This window comes from Fringilla coelebs, assembly GCF_963513975.1.
Source record: "Fringilla coelebs genome assembly, chromosome: 21".
Taxonomy (NCBI): Eukaryota; Metazoa; Chordata; class Aves; order Passeriformes; family Fringillidae; genus Fringilla; species Fringilla coelebs.
The window spans coordinates 10062996-10080466 of record NC_140047.1 but is presented as its reverse complement, the minus strand read 5'-3'; the positions used below and the strand labels follow the sequence as shown (position 1 = coordinate 10080466).

General features: G+C 54.9%; 1 protein-coding gene across 1 annotated transcript; it reads right to left on the bottom strand.

The window, feature by feature from the left end:
- Positions 1–9960: 9960 nt before the first annotated feature.
- LHX3 (LIM homeobox 3) lies at positions 9961–15716 on the bottom strand (the record flags this gene model as incomplete). Its single annotated transcript, XM_084219966.1, has 6 exons — positions 9961–10379; positions 11895–12066; positions 12158–12309; positions 12480–12682; positions 12879–13050; positions 15647–15716. 6 exons carry the CDS (start codon positions 15714–15716, stop codon positions 9961–9963), a joined length of 1188 nt encoding a protein of 395 aa, XP_084076092.1.
- Positions 15717–17471: the final 1755 nt, after the last annotated feature.

Below are 17471 nucleotides of genomic sequence, written 5' to 3'. Positions count from 1 at the left end.
TAAAGAACACCCCTGAATTCTGTGGAATGGCTCTTGGGATGCTCCCAGGAACAGAGTTTGGCCCTTCCAAATGAGCATTCCAGCCTGAGGAGGGGTCCCTGCAGCCAGGGTGGGCTGGGATATTCCTGCAGCATGTGGCGAGCACAACCCCCTCTGTTCAGGGAGGGACACACGAGGGTTTAGCTCTGCTGCTGCAAATCAAACGAATGACATGGATTTGTGGCCTATCATCTTGACAGCCTCCTTTAAACTGCTTATTTTAAAACAGGATAAACAGAGGATTAATAACCTTGCAGAACACAGAGAGCCTGGTTCCTCCCAGGGAAGCCTCTGTAACATCCCTCCCCAGCAGCTGGGCGAGGATCTCACCCCCTCCTGCCCTGCACCCTGGAAATTGTGTCCCCAGGAGAGAGCTGTGTTCCCCTCAGCCTGCAAAAATTATTCAGGATACACCCCTGATTCAGTCATAGGAATAAGGTGATAATGAAAGATGATTTTCCTTTGCACTGCTTGATTTAGGAGGGAAGAGGTCTGTGTAGTAAATCTGAGTATTTTCTTGATTATCAAAATAAAATAATTCCAAGGCCAACTCGTGTTCCCATACTGAGGGACAGTCTGTTCCCCCCACCCCTCATGCAAGTGGGATAGAAATGCTCTTCCAAAACATTCTTGCAAGTTAAAGCAGTTGAAAAATTCACAGATACCTTTCAATAAACACAAACACACTTGTATTTACAAGTGAGTAACTCCACTGAGCAGCACAGGGGGGATTTTATGCAAGTCCTCCTGTCACTCAGTCATTTCAGGGCAGATTTTCCATCCGTTGCTGCTGGACAGCCCCACAGAGCCTGTGTGTGAGCAGGCAACACCAGGAAGGTCCCTTTCACACTTCTGCCAGACCTTGCTAACTTGAAAACGCCACATTTGCAGCAGAGCAGCAGCACATCTAATAAATCACATCTGTACACTGCTTTATTCACAGGCACTGACAGTTTAGGATTGACGACACCCAGGGCAACCTAATGTCAAGCACTCCTAATGAAAACTATCCCATTTTGCTCCAGTAGCAGCAGCTGCCAACAGACATAATCTACTGGCATATGGAGAAGGCCATGTTAATCCCTGCAAGGTCATTAACAAGAGGGTGAAAATTACATGCAAAGCACCAGCTGTGGCATCCCTGCTGCCTCACACTTGCTGTAGCAGGGGCAACAGAGGTGAAAAATGTGGTTATGTCTGAGCAGGCCAAGAGTTGTGGCAGAGCAGAGCTATTTCCTCCCCTTCCTTCCCCAAAGCAGGGGTCAGTGCTGCTGAAATTCTTCCTGTGAAAGGAGCTGGGAAACTTTCAGGTGTCCCAATCTGCAGTGGCTCAAGGACAGATGAGCTACAGGATGGCTGGAGCTCACAGGAGAACAAGGAGGTCCTGGCTCCCCTTGGCACAAGGGCAGGAGCAATGTCCCACCTTCCCAACAGCCTGACACTGCTGCCCTCCATGGAACAGATGCAAAGAGCATCTTCACACCCACCTTTCCAAGCAAATCCAAGGAGGTGTGGTGCCTGGGGAATGGTTTAGAGGCAGATCTTGGACTTGATGGTCCTAAAGGACTGTTTTTCCCCCCCTATGTAGGACAGAATTCCAAATGCCTTCTCAGCAGTGAGGAGCAGCATTGCACATGGACAAGGGGAAGCAAAGCCTCCAACCTCTTTTTCCTCCAACCCCTAATCCACAAATAAGGATGTCCTTGTCACTCCAGGCTCACCTCAGGTTTGTACATTTTAACATTTACGTGCACATGAGGTCTGCTTCCATAATCCCAAACTCACTCCCACAGAATATCCTACCCCCATATTCCCTTAAATGGGAATTCAGGATTTCAGTTTGTCCTTCCAATAAATTGCACAAACATTTTTATAAGCCATAAATCAAAAAGTCTGTTAAAACCCCTCAGCAATGACTGCCTAAAACAAATCTTTTCCAATTTAAATCCCAGCCTGCGTAACGATCAATCCCACAAACCCCTAATTGTTAACATTACTTTGGGTAATGTTTAAAAACATTAATTTCAAAAAATGTAATAGGAAAAAAGCTCTTTAAATCGGCAAAAAGATAAATGGTCTTTAGCAGCATGACCTTTCCCCATACCACAGTGACATTGAATCATTTTAAAGTTATTTACATTTTCATTCTTCCCTGGAAAAACGTTGACAAGGCTTTCAGGGACCATAATGGATACACAGTAACATCTGTGGGAAGTGTGACTGCATCAAGAGCCCTTCCTCGGTTCCTCCTCACACCAACCAGCTTTAATTAATAGTGGAGAGGCGATTCCAGAGTGAGCTGGCTGAGCTGTGGGAGCTGCCACAGCTCCCCAAACCTAAGAGGGGTTGAACCACCAGTGTCTCCCTGCCTCGAGCCCACGTCCCTTCAACTCTGCTTTTCCAAGGTGAATTTGGCTCATAATCCCCATCAGGCTCCAGGCTGGGCTGAGGCAGCACTAAAATACCTGAGATAAGTCCTGGCTTTTCTTTCCAGTCTGTGGTGGAACATCCCCCTGGCAGCTCCCTGGGCAGAGGCTGTGTCGTGGTGTGCACACAGTGTCCCCAACACAGAAGCACACCCAGAAGTGCTGCTGCAGAGACCTCAGCAAGCTGTTCCGGGGTAGGATAAAGTTTGGCACCACCCTTGCACTAATTCCCAGCAGGAGCAGGGAAAAGCTTAAGAAAAATGAAGAGAAGTCTGGTTTTCCTTCCTCCATCCTCTGCTGAGCTCTAGACAGTAAAACATCTACCCTGGTGGAAGCAGAAGGTCCCTCCTGTCCCCACAGATGCACCAAGCCAGGGCTGGTGGGGCCTGATTCATGAGCCTTCAAACAGCTTTCCTGGATATTCCAGCAGCCTGCCCTGACATTCCTGCTGCCCTGTCCCTGCAGCCTGCTGGGCATGGCTGTACCAAGGCTCCCCCACGGCAACTCGAGCTCTGCTTGGCTTCCTCTAATATTCATGACAAGTAATGTGTCAACCCCCAGGGGGACCAAGGGATCGTGTTTCAGCAGTGCTGTGCCCAAAGGGGTGACACAGGCTCACCTGGGCCCCAGGGTCATGCAAGGCACCAGGGCACAGGGACACATCCTGTGGCATCATGGACAGACTGCGAACGTCTGAGCTGCTACTGCAGTGTCATTTTGGTGACAGCTCCTGCAAATGCTGGCGCTGAGAGGTGGCTCAGGACCTGCTGCATCCCTGTGCTTGGTCCAAACACTTCAACTCACACACAGGACATGACCCTCATGTTGAAGAGGGACAGAAATATCCCACCTGATCAAAGCATGTCAATTAGTGTTCATCCAAGTTAATGAGACGCTTCAACTAACATGAGGGAATTTATTTCAGAACATAATGGTTTTTCTGTTGGCAAATGTAGTGATAAAAACCTGCACAAATCTGTATTTCAATGGAGCTGGGCTGCAGCCTGGCTCCAGACTGGCTCAGGGTGGTTGTGCTGCCCTGGTGCTGTGGCATGGCAAATATCAGCATCCCACAATTAGCATGCAGCTTATTAATCCCTGCAAATAAATGAGCCTGGTCCTACAGTCCAGAAAAACACTTGGGGGACCAATTCTTTATTTCTGAGTGTATGATTAGTACAAATTAAAACCAGAATAAGTTTTAATTTTGCCACATCAAGCAGGTTCATCAAAACACCCTTAACCCCCAGAGTCAGATCCCAATAAAGGCATAACAAGGGGATAATTCAACTAGAATGATTAGGATAGTCCAGGAAAATTAATTTTGAAGTTCACGGCAGCCTCCTGTCAGAAGCAGGCCACAGTGAGGAGGGAATGTTCAGGAAATGAAAATGAAAAGGCTGTGCTAAGTACTGCTGGTGGCAAGGAGCAGGCAGGACCTGGCTCTGCTCCTTTTCAAACACTCTCATAAAAGAATCACATCCTATGAAGCCAATTCAACATGATGCCCTCAACAACTGGAGCCCAATTCCCAGATACAGAGCCCTGCTGCCCAAATCCTCCCTCATTTACTGAGGGCTCCCCATGGCTCTGATTTGGGCTGCCCAGAGCCATCGGTGGGGGTGCTGCTGCAGAGGGGCCCAGGGGCTGCACAGTGACCAACAAACACAGGGCACCGAGGACAGCATGGCACGCTCACCTTCACTCTCCAAAAAGCACACCTCAAACCAATTTCCCTTCAACACTGCTGCCTTCTGCCACGCTGGCTCTGCCCAGCACACACAGCCTTGCTTTGCTCTGTCAAAGCCACAGGGCACCACCTGAGCTGTGGGACCTTCATCCCAGTGTACCCAGGGGTGGTTCTGGTGCAGAAAAGAATCACATGTTCCAACCAACCTCTTTATCTGTTTCATTTATGGTCCACACATATGCCAGGACAAATCCTGGAAACACCAAGCACCATGTCCTGAGATGAAATCAGCCCCACACCTCATGATTTTGCAACCATCTCTCCCGAACACAAGCAGCACAACTGACCTTCAATCCAGAGGGAAGACTCAATCCCAGATCCTACATGGTCAACAGAGAGTGACTCCATGATTGTTGAGAGCAACTAGGAATCAGCAGAGACACAGCCCTGGATAAGGAGAGCCAGGAGCCATTAAATAATTCCCCTCTGGCCTCACCTGCAGAGCCCAGGCAGGCCTTGGTGAGGCCCATCCCTTTTTCCAGGCAGCTTTGGGGAAATCAGCTGTTTCAAGTAGAAATCAGCCCTCCACCCCGAGCCCAGCCAGCCCTGTGTGTGTGTCTGTGCGAGGGAAGCCCTGTCCCTGCACTTTTTCCTCCTGTGCTTTGCATTTCTGTTCCCTGCCCTGATTTACCCCAGCGCAGTGAGGGGAGCCCAGCCTCGTGCCCCGTCCCTGCTGTTAATGAGTATTCCAATGGGCTGCTTCCATGGATTGAGAACAACATCCTCCCTGGGCAAAACAGAAGTGATTCCTGAATTAATTTAGATTTCCCGCTGCCTTGTTAGACCAGCTGGATATGGCACGCTTCATCTTCCCTGCAAACAGTGCCGCCCTCCCTGGGGGACACTCAGCACTTTATAAACCTGTCAAGCCCTTAAAGCCGCTGACCGTGAGGCTTCACAACAAAACCTGGGGAGGTTTATGGCCACACACACACCAGCCAGCCCCAGAGAGGAGCTCCAGCACGGCTGGGTTGGGACTGAGGGGATGTTGTTTTGTGCTGTGCTTTCATTTAAAAGCAAGCAAGCAAAAAAAAAGCACTGCATGATTTATTTTAAAGCATCCAAGCTGCTGCAGCCTGCGGTGCTCTGAGAGCGTGTGTATATACATGGGAAATGGGAGATTGTCTCCAAAGTCATTTGCATTCATTCCCCTCTCCCCCTCCTCCATGCAGGGAGTGTTTTTAAAAGGCCTTATCCTGCAAAGGGCTGAATACCTGCAACTTCTGCAGAAATCTGACTTTGGGGTGCAGAGCACCTATCGAGCTGGTTTTTATTTAGGAAACGTTGTTCTGCCACTTCCCCCCTCCAGTGCTAATTTAGTTCTCTACTCTTAGACAAGCTTCACAAAATATTTTTTTTACACCAACAACATTTTTCAGCATCTCTGTGACCCCTCAGGCCGAGCACTCCCTGAGCTCCGGGCAGGCAATGCCAGGGGATCCCCGGGGATGCTCCCGCTGTCCCGGGCTGAGCCCATCCCTGGAGCACAGGGGATTTGGGCTCCAGGCTCGGCCCCTGGGGCCGTGCTCAGCTGCCGGACGCTTGCTGTCCCCCAGCTGGAGGGGCTGCCAGCTCCTGGCCACTCCTCTGTCCCTCGCTGTCCCCTCCCGGCCGTTTACTCAGCCTGACAAGTCGGCATCTGATGGAGCCGCTGCCGTTTGGGTCCCTCAGGGATTAGAAGATGACTGCAGCAGGTCCCAGCTATTCTCTGCAGCCCAGCGTGTTGTTGCTTCATTAAACGCCAAATTGTTACATTAATTCTAACTGCCCTGTAGAGATGTAGCTGTCAGGAATGATTTACTCGCCTCCAGCTGACTCGGAGCCTTTTTCCAGGCTCTGCAGAGGCGCTGGAAGAGGCCAGGGCCTGGGTGGGATGCAGGACTTGTGTCCAGCCTGACACTGGCTCTGCCCACCCTGGAGAGACAGGGACACTCTTCAGACCTCAGTGGAAGAAGAACCAGGGAGCTAAAAAACGTGTGGAATTTGGTTTTGCTGAACTGTGGGTGGCTGGTGATAAAGTTTCCTGTTGACAGGCAGCATCTTTGCTGGAACATTTAATGAGACCAAATCTCTGGGACTCTCCCTTGTGCTACCCAGCAGCTCTGCTTGTCCTGCAGGAGGAGGATCTGGAGGTTTTGCTGCCTTCTTCCTGAGGATGGTGATTTGGGCAGGGGGAGGTGAGGTGGGACATGAGGGTGGTGGGAACCTCTGCTCGGATGCTCTGATACATCTGGGAGAAGCCACCAGAGGGACCTGAGGATGAGCTGGCCATGATCATCCTTGCTCCCTGTGGATGAGGGGTTTCACCTGGCCCACACCCCCAAAAGGGGCACTGAGGTCCCCAAGCTCTGTGCCCAAGCTCTTGGTCCTCTTCTGTCACCTCCTCCCCTGGATCAGACTGGGTAGGAGAGGAGGTGTCTGTCCCCTGGGCATGAGGGATTTTGTTTCATTGGACTCACATAGGAAATCCAAATAAGGAAAAAAATAAGCTGTTTTTACTATTTGGCATAAAACCTAAACATTTCTGTAGGGAACATAACTTTAGACACAAAGGTGAATATGCAGTTTGGGGAAAAAAAGAAAAAGAGGAAAAGGTAGACTTTCCTCATTGAGAAGACAAAAAATTTCCTGCCTCCCATGTCATGCACTGATGGAAATCAGTGGAGATTGTACAGCCACCTGCAAATTGAGCAGTGCAAACCTCCTCTTCCTAACTCTGCCTGGGTTTTACAAGCTGTCAGTCAGTTAGACAGTGTTAGTTTTATTTGCCTCTTTCAAATTGGTTTTCTTTTTAATGGGAAGAAAGCATTTATATTAATGGAATCCTTGAGCCTCGGCCCTGAAAGGAGAGGCTGAAATGCAATCCCTGAATTTGAGCTCAGGACACTCAGAGCTCTTCTGCCTGTTCAGAGCAGCACAAGCACCGGCAACCTCCAGCCCCGTTCTGCCTTTCTGAGCAAAGCACAAAGGCAGGGAGAGATTTGCATTTCTTCCTTTCTTAAATTCAGCCATCCCCTGGGAATTCCCCGGGGCAGAGGAACAACAGCACCCGTTATTTACTGGGAGGGAAACGATGAGAAAAATATCTACAAAACACAGGTTTGATTACTACAGTTATTAGACTGTTTTTATAACAACAGAACTATCCTAAAACCAACTGCATTTGTCTTCCTGTTGTTAATTCTTAATTTTTAGGAAATAAGAGTATTTCGAAGTATTTTTTAGACTTTTATATGAAAATATTATGAATACTTGAACTGCCAAAATATTCTGACACAAAAAACCTTCCCAGATTTGGTGAGGGCATTTCTAGACACAGAATTCTTGAAGACACAAACTCTTCTTTTCTCTTTCAGTGAAGTTCTGCAGTCTGCTTGTTTTAAATCCCACAGTTTTCTATTTACTCCATACATTTCCTTAAAAAATGTCCCTGTGATATAACTACAGGCTGGCAGCAACAGTTGTCTCTTTATTATTCACTTCTGGAGAAGGAAGGAGAAGCTGCCAAGCCCAGCTTTGGACTCAGGAGCTCAGAACTGAAAGAAACAAATTTTTGCCTGGGGTTTCTCCTATCCCTGCCACAGCTCTGGAGTGAATCTCCTGGAGAGAAAAAAAGGAGTTTCTCTGTTGGGTGGGCAATTCTTGCCTCAAGCCATGCCCATGAACCTGCTCTGCTTTGCCAGGTTCCTTGTGCTCCCTGAGAGCAGAACTTGGGGTGCCAGGAGGGAAAGGCAGGAGGGGGCGATGGGCATCGTGGGCAGCACAGCCCCCAAACAGCCCAGCAGCAGCCACGTGTCCTTTAGAAAAGGTGAGGAAGAAAAGCCGGGATGTTCCAGGTGTGCCCCAGGGCACGGGGGCTGTGCCAGGCGCCGGCAGCTCCCAGGGCACCCGCAGGTACCGGGGCATCGCCCCGGGCTGTGCTGCTGCTTCGTGGGCACTGGAAAATCTCGGTGCAAATATTCCCTGACTTGCCAGGGCAGTGAGAACCTCAGAGCCCACGGGTGTTAAAAAGTGTCTGTCCTCAGACCCTCAGACCAGAGAGCTCAGCACAGCCTGCACTGTGCGCCCAGCAGTGTGACCACAGGCACGTGGATGTGTGTGCTTATCTGGATATGTATTTGTGGGTAAATATACATATATATATAAAATATACATATCTATCTATCTATATATAGATATGCATGCATATGTTTGCTCAAAGTGACTCCCTTAGGAATTTTTTCCCTTTCTTTCTGATTGAAATATTTCCATATCTGTGTTTCATGTTCATGACTTTCTGCAGACATAAAACATCAGACTCTATTTCCACCAGCCATCACCTTTGCCACAAATGCTGAAAAAGAACAATGTCCCACCAAAAATATGATCAAAGCCAGAGCAATCCTGTTCAGATCTCCCAAGGACTGCCAGCCTCCCACGTCCTCATTTTTTTTTGTTCCAAAGCATTTCTACATCGGTGGGTTTGCTCCCCTATTGAAAGGGAATGTTTCAACAGTTTGTTCAATCATGGCATCAAGTTTTAAGAGCTTTTAGTTTCAGGTTTTTTATTTACTGACATTGATGTGAATTTAGCAAAAGACTATGCAAAGTTTAGCTGACAAATTTATTTGTAATCTTGAAGTATTTGATCATCAGAGAGAGAGCGAGAATATAAATAAAAGACACTGGACATCCACATAATCTACAGTTAATTCCATAATTTTTACAGATAACAATATACACATTGTCTTGCCTTTCCTCACAATCAGCTTGCACGATATCTGTGGAAATACACAAATGCCTGGAGCAGGGATGTATCCCCAGGGAAGGGGCTGCTCACTCCAGCAGTGCCTGGGGAAGGGCTCGTCTTATACCCAACCCCTCGAGAAGGTTTTTGGCAACAAGACATCAGGGTGATTTTTGAGACACTTTGCAGTAAAACTGATACAAAGAAATTTCAAGGAAAAGCATAAGATCCACAACCCAGATCCACCACCGGTGCCACTGGGTCAAGAAAATTCACCTCTTGACCTCATGATAAACGTGGAATTACGTGGTAATAAATACATCTATTCACGGTTTAATGCTTATATGGAAGAGTCAACCTAGCAATCTACAAATTAAAAAGGGGAGAAGCAGAATTAACATGATTTTCATTTTACAAAGGAAAAAGCCTGTTGATAAATGATTGGCATATTCAAGAGCATTTTGTTTTAGAAAAGTTAATGTAAATTCAAAGTAAAACAAAACATACCGCATTGGTGCACTTTTAAAAAAATCTGTTGGAAGAACAGAGAAGTTTCCTACCATGGATTTCTGAAGTGATTCACTATGAACATTTCTCCTATAGAAATATAGACATTGTCACACCTTTCACCGTGGATGAGGATTTTATTTTCCCTTAAAAATGTTTCGGTGTGGATGGGTGACGGAGCGAGTCCTCGCTTTGGAGAATGCACCGACAACAAAATGCAAAATACCTCATATCAAATCTGTAAAGCACAAGTCCTGGTGTTTGGTAAAGACACGAGATTCAGTTTGGTTGGGACGCTCCAGGTGCCAACGGTTGCAGTGCCAGGGCCTTTGTCCACCATCATCATCGCCACCATCATGCCAGGGTCATTTCCAAAATCCCCTCTGCTCCCTCCGTGCCACATTCCTGCCCCGCTCGGCACTCACGGCTGTCCCTCTGTCCTTTCCAAGAGCAGGTGACATTGAACAGCGCCGAGTCCTTTCCCTTCCCACTGCCTGGGGATGGCCCCTGTATCAAAACTGAGCGTGGTCGACCTCATCCAGCCAGGAGGCCGGGCTGGCCGGGAAATCCGGGTACCCCCCGCTGCTGCCGGTGGAGAGGTCGGAGCTCGGTCCATTCCCGGCCAGGACCCTCATGGGCTGGGGCACCCCCGGTCCGCTCTGTCCCATGATGGCCAAGCTGTTGTCTGGGTAAACCAAGCTGGAGATTAAGGGCTGGTGGCCTGGCAGTGCCTGCAGGGAGGCCGGGGACGGGGGGATGCCGTAGGGGCTGCTGGAGCGCAGGTCGTGGTACTGCTCCTGCGCCGGGATCCCGCCGTGCTCCAGGGCAAAGCTCCCGTTGGTGCCAGCCTGCCGCCCCAGCGCCGGGGAGGCCTCGTTCAGGTTGCTGTAAATCCCATTGGAATGGCTCATTTCGGACATGGAGGGCTCATCTGCAAGGGAAAAGGACTGGTTTTACTGGAAGAGCGCTGGTCACCCAGGAACTCCTGCACACTCTGGGTATAAATAGATTAAAAGGATGGGAGCTGAGCAGTCACGCTTTTCCTCTTGTAATTCCTTATTATTCCCATCCTTGTTGATAAATCTTCATAGGCAGCCATGGGATTATTTTTTTCCTGAGTACAAATATCTAATACATCTTGGATTTTAAAAATATGCATGAGAAGTACATATTCAAATATAAGACTGAGATTTAAAAATAATTCTTTAAAGGGGAAGTGAATTCAATGCTTTCCACCTTTTGTTTCTATTTGGTTTTGAGGTTTATCTTGAATTTTGTTATCACTTTTAGGATCACCTGGACCAATGCAAGATAAGTTCCCCATTGCTCAGGAAAAGGGATATTAAATTAAGATATTTTTCTGCTCAGGAACAGGCTAATGAAACCACAGGAACACAGAATGTATTTGTATGGCTTAAAAACACTCCTGAAAAATGAGCAATATTTTTTAAGTTCCCAGCAAAAATTATTTGTATTTGTTAGGGGCTTTATGGACAGTGCGAGCTGCTCTGTTGCCGGGGATACAAACCTGTTTGTGGCATCAAGCTCTCAATAATTGTTCAACATTTTTTAGTTATTATTTATAGACTATTCATATTTAATGAGCTGATACACAGTGTGCATAAACAGACTCGAAAATCAAATAGTTTTTAGGAGCACGGGAGAGGAGCTGAGATGAAAAAGTGTGTGTTTATAAATACACAGTCTGTGTAAATATATACAGAGTTTTGCATTTCAGGTTCTCTCTCATTCCTAAAAATGATACAAAAATTTGGGATGGAGCTGGGATTGTGTAGAACACGTTCCTGCAAATGTAACCCGGCCCGGGGCCCTGTCCCTGCCCCTGTGGGTCTGCAGAGTGTGGGGTGAGCTGCTATTGGTCTGTCCTGGGTTTGTCACCAGAAATCTCGGCTCCAAAAAGGGAACATTGCTGCAGAAGCCGCCTAACAGGCAACAATTTCCTTTTTGCAGCACAGGAACAGCTCCCACAGGACTGAAGAGTCCTGGTGAGTAACCACACAAATAAAACCATCCCTAAATAAGACTAAAAAAATAAAAGTCACACTCGTTTTCCCATGGAAGCATTCCGTGGTTCTGGGCTTCCCGGTTTTTGTATTTCCAGGAATCCCTTGAAAAGGCCGTGTCTCTGACCCTGCAGCGCTGCCCGGGGAGATCTCCCCGCTCCTCCCGCAGCGCTGGGGCCCGGCCGAAGGCAGAGCGGAGCCTCCCCCGCCGTTCCTCGGGCCCGGCCGCCCCTCGCTGCCGCGGCTGCGGTGAATCCGCCGCTCTGCCCTTCTCCCACCTCGGCCGCTCGGTTTCACCCGCTGTGTTACTGCCGAAAATCCCGACCGCGGCCCCGAGGGGGTGAAAGCAGCCGGGGCACGGCAGCAGCTTTGCGGGAAGGACGCAGCCCGGGCAAAGCCCGGCCGGGGCTGCGGGCACCGACCTGTGAAGGAAACCTCGGCGTCGCTGTCGGGCCCCTCCTCCTGGATGCTGTCCTTGTCGGACTTGGATGTCCCCCGGGATCGCTTCATGTTCCTGAAGTACTGCCCCCACCGCTGCCTCCCCGCGTCCTTCTTCAGCCTTTTCTCCTTGGCCCTGCGGTTCTGGAACCAGACCTGCGAGCGGGGCACGCCGGGGAGCTCCGAGCCTGCGGGGCCGCTCCCCGCCCGCCGCCCCCGGCCCGGCCCGCCCGGACCCCGCTCTCACCTGCACCACCCGCATGTCCAGCCCCGTCTCCGACGAAAGCTGCTCCCGGACGTGCCGCGCCGGTTTGGGCGAGTTGTTATAAGCGTTTTTGAGGGTCTCCAGCTGCTTGGCCGTGATGGTGGTGCGGGGCCTCTTGGCCGTAGACTCAGCCTCTGCCGACACGGGCAGAGTTAGGAGTGAAATTACCACGGGGGACCCCCGACCCTCCCCGGGCTCTCCCGGCACCCTCCCGCCCGATGTGTGAACCTGTCCCGGAGGGCAGAAGCGCCCCTGGCCGCCCCCCTGCTGCCCTCGGGGGTGGAAGGGACGGGGCAAGGGGTACCTCTCTGCTTGGCCGTCTCGTAGTCCGCCTTGCAGACCAGCCTGCTGTCCTCCATGAGGTAGAACTCGTCGCCGGTGGCCAGCTGCCGCTTGCAGACGATGCAGGCGAAGCAGTGCAGGTGGTAAACGAAGTCCTGGGCCCGGCGCACCACCTGGGTCGGGGGGATGCCCTGCTGGCAGGCGGCACACTTCGTCCCGAAGCGCCTGAGCATGGGGGACAAGCGGCGGCCGCTGAGCCGGGGGACGCCGGGCGCGGTCCCCGCCGGCCCCGGCGCTGTCCGCGGTGCTGCTCCCGGTGCCGCTGTCCCGGTGCTGAACCCCAAGGCGCCCGGGCTGCCCGCGCTGTGACACCGCCCGGCCCCGGCCGCCCCCCGTCCCTTCCCGCGCCGTCCCCACGCACTTGAAGAAGTCTTCCTTGCAGTAGACGCCGTCCCCGCGGCTGAAGCACTTCTCGGCCAGCTGCGTCTGGCAGTCGGAGCATTTCAGGCACTTGCTGTGCCAGTGCCGGTCCAGGACTTTGAGGATGAACCTGTCCACGATGTGCTGGTTGCAGCCGGCGCACAGCGGGATCTCTGCGGGGAGGGAGCCCCCGTCAGTCCCGATGGCCCCGCTGGCCCCTCCGCCTCCCGACCGGCCCGGCCCGGCCCGCCGCCCCAGGGCCGCCGCCGACCGACGGCGGACCCGGCGGTGGCCCGAGGAAGAGCACGAAAAAAAGCATTATTCGTTCAAATTCGTTGTCGCGGCATCGTGGAGAGCAGCGAACGCCCGGGCCGAGCACACTTCGGGAGAAGTGCCCCGGAGAACCGGGATAAACAAGAAGAGAAGTGATGGAAACGGAATTAACCCCCCGAGCGAGCCGCCGGCAAAGCTGTAATTATCCCAGGCTCTTTTTCCTTTTCCTAAACTTCCAAAATTCACCTGTGGGCAACGGCGGGGGAGCCCGAATGGGGTGGGCAAAGAAACTACCAAAAATTACGAGAATTGCACTGAAAATAAAAACGCAACAGTCTTGTCCTGTCCCCCTCTAGATACCAACAGAGATTACACAGAAAGAGATAAGGGTACAGTTATGGAGAAATAAAGATATAAAAATAAACAGATACAGCAGATAGAGAACGAAATGTACAGATATATGTGGACATAAATATATAGATTTCAGTATATAAGTATAGATAGAGATAAGTAGGTGAAAATATGGATATGAGGTACATAAATACAGATATATCGGTGTAAATAGAGGCAGAGAGATGTATGGCACGGCTGTACAGGAACACATAGGTACGGACACGAGAGTATTTCTCTGTAAAGATAATTCTATGTAGATGTAGAAGCTGGATCGCCGTGCGCAGGGGTAAGAGGTGGAGGTGATAATCGTTATCCTTAACAATTCACCGCGTCCAAACAAACATCCCCAGCAGCGGCAGCGCTAAAGGCAGCTCCAGGACGGAGCTCCGGCGCCGGCACCGGGCACGGTAGCACGGCACAGCCCGGCAATGTCCGGTCCAGCCCGGTGCGCGGCTCTTACGCTGCATGGCGATCCGCGGGCCGCGGCTGCTCCGCTCCCTCAGGCGGGCCGCGGGCTCTGGCGCATCTTCCGCGGGCGCAGCCGCCGCCGGCCCCGGCCCCGCCGCCGGGCCGGGCGCGGAACCGCCGCTCTCCCCCCGCCGGGCCCCCCCAAATCAGCGGCTGCTGTCCCCCGCTCCGGCCGCTGCCACCCCCGCGGCGCCGGGGATTTAATTCGCTAAAGCGGGTTATTTTTAGACGCCGGCCCTCGCCGCCGGTGCCGGTCTGAAGCGCCGGGCAGGGCATGGCGGCGCGCTGTATTTAATCCCCCCCGCCCCCGGGGCCGGCGGCACATCCCCTCCCGCCGCCCCTTCCCGGCTGCGCTCGGCGGGAGGGACGCGGCTCCGGGGCGCCCGGAAACGAACCCCGACGGGGCCGGCGGCGGGCGGGGGTCGCGCCGGGGGAGGCAGCGCCGGCCGCTGCCCCGAGCTCGTTGTGAGCCGCAAACGCCGGGATTTGCCCCCGGCCCGGGTAAAACACCCCACGGTTCGCCCCCCCGGCGGCGCAAACCCGCCGGGACCGGCCCTCGGCTACGGTAAGCCCCGCCGAGCCCTTCCCGCTGCCTCCCCGGGCTCCGACGGAGCCCAGGACCGCGGGGCTGTGAACGAGCGTCGTGTCCTGCGGGAAAACGGAGTTTGCGCGTCCTTCCTTCTACCGGGGGCTCGATTTCGGCGGTGTCACCTCCGCCCCTGGGGAGCACGAGCAGCTCCCGGTTGCCGGGTCAAACGCGCAGCTGCCGCGGCCGCGATGTGCGCGGAGAGCCCCCAGGAACAGCCACGGAAAGGCGAACCGGGGTAGGACCCGGGGCACCGGCCCGTTCGCGGCGGCTGCGGTCGGTCCCGTTCACGGTGACACCCCGGTCTCCGCGCACCAGCGGGGCCCCCGCCACGGTTCGTCGTTGATTATTTTTTTTAAGACCCATCGACAGATTTCGATGTTGGCGAGAACCGAGACGGCCCCGCTCCGGCACCGGACCCGCTGCCCCGAACTCGGCTCGGGCTCTCCCGTTGAGCCCCGGAGCCTCGGCCACGCCTGGGGAGCGCAGCCCGGTTCTCCCCGCCCCGCCAGGGCCGGCCCCGTTCGTTCAACGGGACGAGAGAAGAATTTGAGAGAAGAATTAACGGAGTTATTCTAAAGTGGGGGAAAAGCCGCGTGGGAGCCGGGCAGGGGGGCGCAGGTGGTCCCCGCAGTCGGAGGGAACCGTCGGGCAGCGGGAAGTCCCCGTTTCGTCCCTGTCCTCGTTGAGCGGGGAGCGGGGGGACCCCGGGGCAGGAGCCGCCGCTCCGCCGGGCCGGGCAGAGCTCCCGTGAGCGCCGCTTTTCCCCGGGATCGACGGGGACCTGGAGCAGCCGCAGGGCCGGCAGCGAGGGGGGCTCTGGTACCGGGAACGAGGCGGGAGAGAGCGAGAGAGGGCGCGGGACGGGCGGGACGGACCGGGACGGGCCGGGACGGATCCCCCGATGCCGTCGGGCCGCCCTTCCTCGCAGCCAGCCCCGACCGCGGCTCCGACGGTGCCCCCGGGACACAGACGGAGCACGGCCGGCCCCAGAGCAGCCGCCGCTGCCCCCGCGGGGGGACGCGGAGATCTGCGCGCCTCCCCCTCACCTGGGCTCCGCGGGAAGGGGCAGAGCTCCGCCGCCTTCTCCGAACCGGCGCGGACCCGCTCCAGCAGCATCGCGGCCTCCGTGGGCGCCGTCCGAAGTGCGCGGGTGGCTGCGGAGGAGTGGCGGAGCGGCGCGGAGGGGCGCGCAGGGAGCGGCGCGGGGCTGGGCGGAGCGGGGGGGCGCGGGGGGCGGGCCGGGGGCGGCACCGGGCCGCAGCTGGGCCGCGGTTCAGCGCCGGGCTCTTTAGCATCACAAAAGCGGCCGAAGGAGCGCTGTCCCCGCCGTCCCACGCGTGGCCGCGCCCGACGCGTGGGCTCGGGCTGTAGCCGCCACCCTCGGGCGCAAAGCGGCCCCCGGGCCCCGGCGAACCCCCCGGGGCCGCACGAAGGGGGTCGGGGGAGCCGCCGTCGGGAGGAGCCTCCGCTCGGGCCCGGCTGCCCGCGGGCCGCCCCCGAGCCCAGATTTCGTTTGTCCTCGCGGTGCGGGGCTTCTCCGACGCCGCCCTTGGGCAGCGGGGGGGCTTTTTCCCCTCCGCTAATTAATTAACGAACGCGGAGAGGTAGCGGGTGCCTGACCCGCGGCCAGCGGCGTGCTGCGGCTGCAGGAGGTTAATTGCGCTAATTGAAGACGGGGCGGACACGGACGGAGTTGTGTGCGCGCAACACGCGGGGCCGTGCGGGGTTTTTGTGAGCGCGGCATTCCTGGGGCTGAGCGGGAGGGCCGGGCCGGGGTCTGGCCGTGCCCACAGGTGTGGGGTGTGGGGTGCGTGTGCCCGGATCCTGTGTCTGTGCTCTGTCCCACCTTCTGCAGCGTTCCCGCGTGTGCGGAGCTCTCGGTGCGCTCCCAGGGGCGCGGGGCCGTGTTTGTCCGGGGAGAGCCCCGTGCGTGTGCGCACCGCTTGCCGCAGGCAGCCGGAGCTGATAATTGTGGTTGTTACTGTGAGCCCGTTAATCCCCCGAATCCCTTTACCTCCTGCTCGCAGGGGATTACAAATTAATAAAAGCAGCTTAGGGGCGGGAGCCTCCAAACTCACATATGCTCCTGCCGACGGCAGCACCGGGACTTTCGCCCGCTCCTGGGGGCGGCCGTGGAGCCCCCAGAGAGCCCCGGCCCCCGAGGCACCCAGCCCGGACCACCCTCCCCTCCTCCGGGTCCTGCGGGCCCGAGGGCCGGGTCGGGGCTGTCCCCTGGGATGGTTCATCTGGCCGGGGACAGGCTCCAGTCTGCGGGACAGCTCAGCCCTGTGCGGCTGGGAAATGCAGGGGGACACTCTGGGGACCAGGACTGGGGTCCCCAGATAGAGCAGCCAGGAATTCCAGGCGGGAGTTGGGGTCCAGGTCCTGCCTGAGTGGGACCGGTACCATGAGCAGTGACACCGGGTTGCACCAGCACCTGGCCCTTCCCAGGGCCGTGAACATCTTCTGGGAACAGCTGATGGTCCACACAGTCCCTTTTAAGCTCGGTTTTCAAGCGAATTTTTAGTCTGAGCCTCTAAGGAAGCATTTTAGGCAAATGCGTGAGTGGCGGTGCCGGTTCCCCCGGGCACGGGGCAGGGGTTGGGCAGCTGTGGCTGGGCAGGAGGGAGGGCAGGGGCTGTGACCCACCCAGGACTGAATCAGGGGCTGTGACCCACCCAGGACAGAGGGCAGGGGCTGTGTCCCACCCAGGACAGAGGGCAGGGGCTGTGACCCACCCAGGACAGAGGGCAGGGGCTGTGACCCACCCAGGACGGAGGGCAGGGGCTGTGTCCCACTCAGGACAGAGGGCAGGGGCTGTGTCCCACTCAGGACAGAGGGCAGGGGCTGTGACCCACCCAGGACGGAGGG